The 8,324-nt window shown below is 52.3% G+C and overlaps 3 protein-coding genes across 12 annotated transcripts in view; 2 read left to right on the top strand and 1 right to left on the bottom strand.

The window, feature by feature from the left end:
- hhatlb (hedgehog acyltransferase like, b) overlaps positions 1 to 8,324 on the top strand; it is a 15,027-nt gene that overhangs the window by 2,633 nt on the left and 4,070 nt on the right. The window contains exons 6-12 of the mRNA XM_019890064.1: positions 1 to 55; positions 787 to 958; positions 1,076 to 1,220; positions 1,296 to 1,331; positions 1,407 to 1,608; positions 1,964 to 2,105; positions 2,222 to 2,632. The exon at positions 1 to 55 is cut by the window's left edge and continues 2 nt beyond it. Of these exons, the coding sequence (XP_019745623.1) occupies positions 1 to 55; positions 787 to 958; positions 1,076 to 1,220; positions 1,296 to 1,331; positions 1,407 to 1,608; positions 1,964 to 2,105; positions 2,222 to 2,451 (982 nt within the window). The 3' untranslated portion in view covers positions 2,452 to 2,632. The remainder of the gene's footprint in view (positions 56 to 786; positions 959 to 1,075; positions 1,221 to 1,295; positions 1,332 to 1,406; positions 1,609 to 1,963; positions 2,106 to 2,221; positions 2,633 to 8,324) is intronic.
- On the top strand, positions 3,089 to 6,125 carry klhl40b (kelch-like family member 40b). The gene is made up of 6 exons (XM_019890006.1): positions 3,089 to 4,344; positions 4,501 to 4,661; positions 4,741 to 4,848; positions 5,157 to 5,342; positions 5,422 to 5,571; positions 5,922 to 6,125. The coding sequence occupies exons 1-6, from the start codon at positions 3,250 to 3,252 to the stop codon at positions 6,031 to 6,033; spliced, it is 1,812 nt and encodes a 603-aa protein (XP_019745565.1). The 5' UTR covers positions 3,089 to 3,249; the 3' UTR covers positions 6,034 to 6,125.
- nktr (natural killer cell triggering receptor) overlaps positions 6,797 to 8,324 on the bottom strand; it is a 16,923-nt gene continuing 15,395 nt past the window's right edge. For all 10 annotated transcript variants that reach the window (XM_019889987.1, XM_019889986.1, XM_019889991.1 and 7 more), the window contains 2 exons: positions 7,624 to 7,725; positions 6,797 to 7,287 (listed from right to left, as the gene is read on the bottom strand). In XM_019889987.1, the coding sequence (XP_019745546.1) occupies positions 7,218 to 7,287; positions 7,624 to 7,725 (172 nt within the window). In that variant the 3' untranslated portion in view covers positions 6,797 to 7,217. The remainder of the gene's footprint in view (positions 7,288 to 7,623; positions 7,726 to 8,324) is intronic.

Here is an 8,324-nt window from a genome sequence, read left to right as displayed (position 1 = left end):
CCTGCCGTTCTTCTACTTTGGGCCCATCATGACCTTTGACAAGTTCTACGCGCAGGTCTGTTTCTCAAGCGTCGACGGGCGCGAGGAACCCGAGCCGCCGCGTCGCTTGCTCGCGGGGCTATTTACGACTCTGCGGGGCTCGACGGCTGAGCGCGCCGCGCACGACGATGGCCGCAGACAACATTAGATAGGACCTGGTTCCATTCGGACAAGAATGGAGGGGTTCAATTTTGAAAGCTCCTAATCTCACCGCAGGCCTTTTTCCTTTCCGTTTTTTGTTTTTTTAACCCCAAAAAGGAATTGATCCACAATATTTCTTTTCAAGGATAAAAAAAACAACAAAAAGCCCCCGAATCATCTTAAAAAGATATTTCTAAAAGAAAAAAAAAATTAAATCGCTTAACTCCGACTTCTTAAAAAAGGGAAAAATTTTGTTGAAGCTAAATGTCATTAAGTCCGTTTTAAATGGAAATCTGACAACATTTTTATCTTTTCAAAAGTTTTTTCATTTTATGTATGAGCGATCGCATTCCTGCTCAAGCGCGCCAAAACGAAGGCCGCACACGCGATCGTGCGTGGCCAACAAAATCAGACGGGGCCTCGCATTTCGTGCGTGGCCAACGAAACCAGACGGGGCCTCGCGTCGCCCCGAGAGTCACGTAAGCAAAACAAGACGCTCGTGGAAAGAGCCAAAGACGGAAAGAGAGAGAGAAGGAGAGACCTGCAAACGCCCGAACTGCCCGTAAGAGGCTGGCACAGGAGCTTTGCGTGCGCTGCCCCCTGCAGGCCAATAAGTCGGACCTGAGCAGGAAGGCGCGGGAGATGTGGGACATCAACGTGCAGGCCGTGACCCACCTGGCTCTCATCCTGGCCGTGGACATCCTCTTCCACTTCCTCTACGTCCTCACCATTCCTGGCGACTTGAAGCTTCTCAGGCACCTCTCCGACTGGGCCTTGGGTCCGTCTATCCGGAAAAAAATATATATCAATCAATCAAATAATTAATCAATGAATCAACCCCCCACCCCCCCAAAAAATCCCATCGAGAATGAGAATCCAAGGCGTTTCTTTGCAGTCGGCGTGGCCTATTTCAACCTGGTGTACGACTGGGCCAAAGCCGCCGTCATGTTCGGCGTGATCAACACCGTGTCCAGGCTCGACCACTTGGACCCGCCCAAGCCGCCCAAATGCATCACGGCGCTCTACGTCTTTGCCGAAACGTGAGCGAGCGCATTTCCATCGGCGCCGGGTGCTCTCTGCCGATCACTCACTACCCGCCCGTTTGCTCTGCCCAGACACTTTGACCGAGGCATCAACGACTGGTTGTGCAAGTGAGCGGCCCCGCCGGAATCCGAGCGCGGCGCGAAGCGGCGCTCCAATCCCGTTGTGCTTTTCCCGCCAAAAAGGTACGTGTACGATCGGCTGGGCGGCAAGCACGACGACGTGCTGGCGGAGCTGCTGGCCACGCTGTGCACCTACGCCGTCACCGTCCTGTGGCTGGGACCGAGCAAGCCGGTCCTGGTCTGGGCCTTCTTCAACTGCTTCGGCCTCAACTGCGAGCTGTGGGCCGCCAAGTTCTTCTCCATGGAGCCCTTCGCGTCTTTCGAGGTTCGTGTGTCCGTTCGGCGCCGGGGGGATCCTGGCCTCCTCGGTCAGGTGTTCTGGGCACGTCCCACCGGCAGGAGCCGACGATGTCTCCCGCCTGGCCTGGGAACGCCTTCCCGGGAAGCGGCTGGGGGGAGGGAAGAAGCGGCTGGGGGGAGGGAAGAAGCGGCTGGGGGGGAGGGAAGTCCGGGCTTCCCCGCTGTAGCCCCCCCGCGACCTCGGACAAGTGCTAAAAAACGGATGCGCTTTTTGACTTTTGAGATCAGCAAAGACTTGGTCCGGACTTGCCAGTGACGTTTTCCCATCGCTGGCTCGATGGGAAGTGTGATGTTTCTTTTCCTTCTTTGTGTCTTTCAAGCACGCAATGTCCGAGGCAATGTCGCGCCGGATTCGAGCCGTCGTCTGCATCTTCAACTTCTGGAGTATCGTGTTGTACAACACCCTGCTTCTCAACAGTTTGGACTTTGCCAAGTTGCTGGCCAAGCGTCTGCTGCTCAAAGGTGAGCTGTTCGGCTGGATTCCGAGTCGGCGGTTCGAGTGACGCAGCGGAGGTATTTTCATATGCGTCGACGACTCGCAAAGGCGTGTGGACTCAGGCCGTCTTCCGTCCGGCCAGGTTTCCCGATAACCACGGCGGTCGTCATGTTTGTGACCTACTGCCTGATTCAAGTGATTAAGGAGAGGGAAAGGAGACGGGCCCTCACCGACGACCCCGATCTGCTTCCTCCCGCCACGTCGGACGGAGCGCCGGCGGGAGCCTCGACCGCCCCTCCGTCAGACTCGGGGACCGCCGCGCCGGCCGTCGCTCAGCCCGTCGCCGATCCCGGCAAGCAAAAAGCGGAGTAGAGGATTCACGCTTGCGGTCTTGGTTTTCGTCATATCTTGAATGACATTTTCTGAAACGTCGGTCATGTAAAAGAAATCAAGTACAAGAAGATGAAAGTTTGTTTTCAAGATCAAAAAGTCAGACCACCACCAAATGAATGTTGTAGACAGATTACAACATGAAAGATGGAGCGATAACAAGGTTAAAGAAAAAAAATGTCATACTTACCAGAGGGGGGAAAAAAAAGGAAATGAACTCTTTCTGTCAAAAAAAAAAAAAAAAAAAAAGGATGATTTGTTTCAGAAACAAATTGTGATTAAAATCAAACATAAAAAGAATGTGTTTTCTTTCATTGGAGTCCAGGATGACTTTTTGGACAAAATCATACCCCGATCTTGGCCTACTTTTTAAGATGTCCTGATCTTAATAGCAATCATCCAAAAAGGATATACATGTCCAGTTGGATTGAGTTTTTTTCCTCGATGAAAACAAACAAAGAAAGGGTCATAATACTCAGAGAATGAAGTCACGTCATGTTTGGGATGACTAAGGGGTGGGGGGGCTATTTCAGGGCAATGAAGCCATACAGTATGTCAGCTGGCTAAGAGCGGTGAGTGCGAGGCAAGGGGGGGAGGGAGGGGGCTGGCATGTCATGTTCCATCGCCGGCTATAAATGGCCCGCCAGTCGGAGCGCGCTTGAAAGGCGGGAACAGCTGAGGGAGCGGACGGCTTTCAGTTGGCGCCGGCGAGGAAGGAGCCATTGGACCGCAAGACCCCCGAAAGGATCTTCCCAGACTCCCCGCCGCCGGCCAGCAAGAATGGCTCTGGCGGTGAACCCCGCGGACGAGCCCCGGGTGTACCAGCAGACGCTTCTTCAGGACGGCCTGCGCGACCTCCTGGAGAACGACAAGCTGGTGGATTGCGTTCTGAAAATCAAGGACAAGGAGTTCCCGTGCCACCGCTTGGTCCTGTGCGCCTGCAGTTCCTACTTCCGCACTCTCTTTCTGTCTGACCTGGACGAAAGCAAAAAACGCGAGGTGGTCGTGGAGGACGTGGAGCCGGGGGTGATGGGGCTGATCCTCGAGTACCTGTACACCTCCAGGATCGACGTGACCGAGCACAACGTCCAGGACATCTTTGCCGTGGCCAACATTTACCAGATCCCGTCCGTTTTCACGGTCTGCGTGTCCTTCCTCCAAAAGCGTCTGAGCCTCAGCAACTGCCTGGCGGTCTTCAGACTCGGCCTGATGCTGGACTGCCCCAGGTTGGCCGTCTCGGCCCGCAACTTTGCCTGCGAGCGCTTCCGGCTCGTCTCCCGGGACCAGGAGTTCCTCGGGCTGCGGCCCGGCGAGCTGGCCGCCATCCTGGCCGACGACGCCCTGGACGTGGAGTCCGAGGAAGTCGTGTTCGAGGCCTTGATGACGTGGGTGGCGCGGGACCCGGGCCAACGGCAGAAGGACCTGCCCGGCTTGCTGGACTGCGTTCGCTTGCGTCTGCTGAGCGAGGACTACTGGAGGGACAAGGTGGAGAAGAACAAACTCCTCTGCGACAGCCCCGAGCTGCGAGAGAAGCTCCGGCTGGTCGGGGACGCTCGGGCGGGGAAAATGCCTCAACTCCACGCCGAGGGGCGCAAGGAAGACGGCGAGGGGGAGCGGCAAAATCTCCTGCCCGGGATCCTCAACGACAACTTGCGCTTCGGGATGTTCGTCCGCGAGCTGATCCTGATGGTCAGCGACGCGGGGGCGGTGGCCTACGACCCGGCGGGCAACGACTGCTTCGTGGCGGCCGTCTCCGCGCAGGTTCCCAAGAACCACGTCAGCCTGGTCACCAAGGAGAACCAGATCTTTGTGGCCGGAGGCTTGTTCGTCGACGAGCACAACGAGGAGGAGCCGCTCTGCTCTTACTTCCTGCAGGTGAGCCCGCGGGTCCGGCAGGTGGGAAGACGTCTCGACGGGCTACACACACGCACATGCTGAGAATTGGATGTCAAAGTCAGAAAAGTCCCGATGATCCGATGTCGAGTCCCTTTTCGGAATCGGCGCACTAATCTCGTGACATTCCAATTTCAGTACGACCCGGTCAACGCCGACTGGCTGGGCATGCCGCCGCTCCCGTCCCCCCGCTTCCTGTTCGGGCTCGGGGAGGCCGAGAACTCCATCTTTGTCGTGGGGGGGAAGGAAGCGAAGGAGCAGGAGCGCACGCTGGACTCGGTCCTGGTCTACGACAGAGAGTAAGCGCCTCGTCCTCGGGAAAGCGGAGAGTCAGATGGGACGGGACGGAGAGGCATTCACGCGCTCTTCTGCTCGTAGAACTTTCAAATGGGGGCAGTCAGACCCACTTCCCCACGCCGTCTACGGACATGCCACCCTTTCGTCTGACGACACGCTTTACGTGATCGGGGGCAAAGGAGACGACAAGTGAGTACCGTACCAAATTTCGCGCTCACAAATGTTACCCGCTTGGACTTGTCTGGAAAGACTCGTCGTCGCCCTGCGCCATTTAGGAGCACATTTGGCAGAAGGGTTCGGGGGTGAATTTGGAAATTCAGTTTTTGTTTGTTTGTTCAAGATTGCAAAAATTTTTTTCAGGGGGGGGGGAAACTTAAGATGGACAGAATTACAACTCCTCCCACCCCCTAGAAAACGAAAATTCCCCCCCCCCCCGTGAAACGTTCATTTGGGGGGGGGTTTCAATTCAAAAATAATCTTTTCTTTTATGCGAAAAGGAAATGCTCGAGCAAGATGCACGCGTACGACGCCAGGAGGTTCGAATGGAAGGAGCTGGCTTCCATGAAGACCGCGCGCTCGTTATTTGGCGCGACCGTCCACCAGAACAAAATCTACGTGGCGGCCGGAGTCACCGACGCGGGGCTGAGCGATTCCGTGGAGGTGTACGACATCGCCACCAACAAGTGAGCTCCCGAGATACAAACGCAAAGGTCCAGTGAGCGCGGCCTCGGGTGTCAACGGCTTGGTGTGATCCTTCGGCAGGTGGTCCGACTTTGAGCCCTTCCCCCAAGAACGCAGTTCCCTGAACTTAGTGTCTCTGCGCGGCTCGCTCTTCGCAGTGGGAGGTTTCGCCATGATGCCGCTGGAGGACAGCGAGGACATCGTCCCCAAAGAGATGAACGACATATGGAGGTAGGCCGCAGAGCGACGTCCGAACGCCCACGTACGAGTCGCGATTAGGCAAGAAAATAGGCATGGGATACCGTTTATTCGCTACCTTTTGGAATGGACAAAATGTACATTTTCCAACGTTGAATCCATTTTGGGGGTGAAAATAAGTTGGGGTTTTTGCAAGTAAACAAGTCAGATGGGGGGAGGGGGGGGGATGATCAGAATTCAATGAGATCGAGTCGTTGGGGTTTTTGCAAGTAAACAAGTCAGATGGGGGAGGGGGGGGATGATCAGAATTCAATGAGATTCAGTGTTTTTGAAATGACTGAATTTGCAACCACTATTCAATCTCCTCCCTTTTGTTGCTCCAGGTATAATGAGACCGAGAACAAGTGGACTGGGATTCTGAGGGAGATTCAGTACGCGTCGGGCGCCACGATTTTGGGGGTCCGACTCAACACGCTGCGACTCGACAAGATGTAAAAAAAGAAAGAAAAAAATATACTTTTTTTTTAACTGCCACTTAGCGTGATAACACCACATTATCATCTGCCAGATAAAAAAAAAAAAAAAAATGGATATAGTTGTACATACCCGGTCCAGGTCACACTTGCTTTCAAAGCAGCCGTATGTACATGAAGAGTCTTGACGTCATGTCCTACAATCAGCACATTTTATGATCATGCCGCTCAATCCGGTATATGGGAGGGGGCAGAGGGGGGAACCGTCTGTTGAATCTCCATTTAGCGTATTTCCGCCTGTAAGGGTTGCAGAAAGTACCAAACGTGAATTGAGGGCTCATCGCGGGTGGATCGGCCTTAATGTGCGATCCAACACTCAAGAGAAATAGTCCAGGTCTGTATGTTGAAGGCAGAAAGCAACTCATAATTATTGATGCTCAATTAGAATAGATCAGATTCACAAATTAAACAAATGAATATATGTGAGGATTATATCATGACGGATTATAAAAAGGCTTTCTTCAATTTTGGTTTGATTAGAAAGCATGTTTAAAAAAAAAAAAAACTCATTCAGACTTCACGCATCCATTGGGCCCAACGGCAACTGCAAAGGTTTGAGGTCAAACTATGACAGATACATATTTGTTCATTATACTGTAACTTCCCCGTGCCCTCCCAAATAAATAATGCACTTACCATATCTACTTCCGGGGTGCAAAATGTTGGATGAAATTGTCTTTGTCTACCTCCAACCACTAGATGCCAGCATTGGACAGTTTAGGAACTCACGAGCAAAAGTGGTATTTATTGAGCATCAACATTGTTCAGAACAAAAAGCTTCATTCAACACACTTTCAGCACAGTAACTCCACTCGTGATACAACGTCAATTAAAACCGCCACCTAATCCGAACACGACAGCTGGAACTATAAAGTAAAAATGTCCCAAAGAAGGAAGGGGGGGTGAGTTAGATAATTCTGATTAACATCCTCCCTCCCTTCAAGTATGATTAGCATCCAAATGGTCTAGGACTGCGCTATTCTTAGCTGGCCTTACTGTACAATTATTCTTGATGTATTACATTCATTTCTAAGCATGGAGCACCGTCGCGAAACACTGCGGAAAACGGCCGAAAAGCCTCGGTTCCTCTGGGAGCTTTCGTAACTGGCCTGTAACAGAGCGGCGGGTCGCTGACGATGATTTGTCTCAGCTGTAGCGGCTGCTCCGACTGCGACTCCGTCGCCTGGACCAGCTGCGACTGGACGAGCGCGAGGACCTGCGCAGTGTTAACGACACATTTTGACGAGCATGTCACATGAGTTCAAAGACAGCGTTGTAAATTTTAAAGTTAAAAAAAAATTCTAGAATGTTTCCCAAAACATTTTTAGCAGCATTACCTACTCTGGTGCATTGTTAATCATTTGTATCATGACAATACCTTATGACAATGCTGTTTCTGGTTTAAAGAAAAAAAATAAATAAATGAAAAAAACATTTTCAAGCACAATTTAATCGCCATTTGTTTCTACTACTACCAATAACAATACTACAAGGCTTTCCAAGTTGAAATTAGCAAGTGACACATTTCTTTGAGGATCGACGGTCTTCTTACCGAGACCCGCGGCGTGGACTCCGGTAGCTGTGGCTTCTATGCCGCCCTCGCGTCCGGCTCCCGCTTCGACTGCGGCTGGAATAGCTGTCAGAGGAGGCGGACCTTTTGGGGAAAAATGCCAAGTCGCGTCCTCATTGATTGTTTGGTATTTTACATGGACTCTTGAGTAAAACATAGCTCAAATACAAAGGCATCTGGGTTTACAACAGTGTTTCCATTCCCACGGCGGCAGTGCGACCATAATATTCCATCGTTCACCACTAGCGCAGTAGTCACGTCTTCGTGAAAGTAAATATTTCGGGTCCAGGAATATGAGGGAATCCAATAGAAAGACCCAACCCACCTGGATCTCCTGCTGCGGTAATTATAGGAGGGACTTCTGGTGTGACTTCTGCTGTACGTCCGGCTGACAGGAGGGCAGAAAGGGGCAGGTTTGAAACGACGCGCGAGAAACACGCTGGCACATTAGACATTTAAAAAAAAAAAAAGATTCAACAAATCACAAGCGCTGAAATCAGGGCGCACCTGTGGCTCCTGTAGCTTCCGTACGTGCTGCTGCGGGACCGCTGGCGCACGTGCCTGCGGCGACTCCTGCTGCGACCTCTGAAAGCGAGAACAAACTCTGTTAACGTCTTCCACGAAACAAATGCAAGAGTGTTCCCCGCGCCAAAAAGGCTTGGTCAAACGCGTTGATGGATTGC

Source organism: Hippocampus comes, unplaced genomic scaffold, assembly GCF_001891065.2.
Source record: "Hippocampus comes isolate QL1 unplaced genomic scaffold, H_comes_QL1_v1.1 scaffold185, whole genome shotgun sequence".
NCBI lineage: Eukaryota > Metazoa > Chordata > Actinopteri > Syngnathiformes > Syngnathidae > Hippocampus > Hippocampus comes.
The sequence above is the reverse complement of the archived record's forward strand: the minus strand, read 5'-3'. Positions and strand labels throughout refer to the sequence as shown.

What these genes read in the sequence shown, in the direction of transcription:
- klhl40b (XM_019890006.1), top strand. Translation starts at nt 3,250, where the DNA reads ATGGCTCTGGCGGTGAACCCCGCGGACGAGCCCCGGGTGTACCAGCAG. An exon ending in TCTGCTCTTACTTCCTGCAG is followed by an intron (nt 4,345 to 4,500) that starts GTGAGCCCGCGG and finishes TTCCAATTTCAG; the next exon opens with TACGACCCGGTCAACGCCGA. An exon ending in GTCCTGGTCTACGACAGAGA is followed by an intron (nt 4,662 to 4,740) that starts GTAAGCGCCTCG and finishes TTCTGCTCGTAG; the next exon opens with AACTTTCAAATGGGGGCAGT.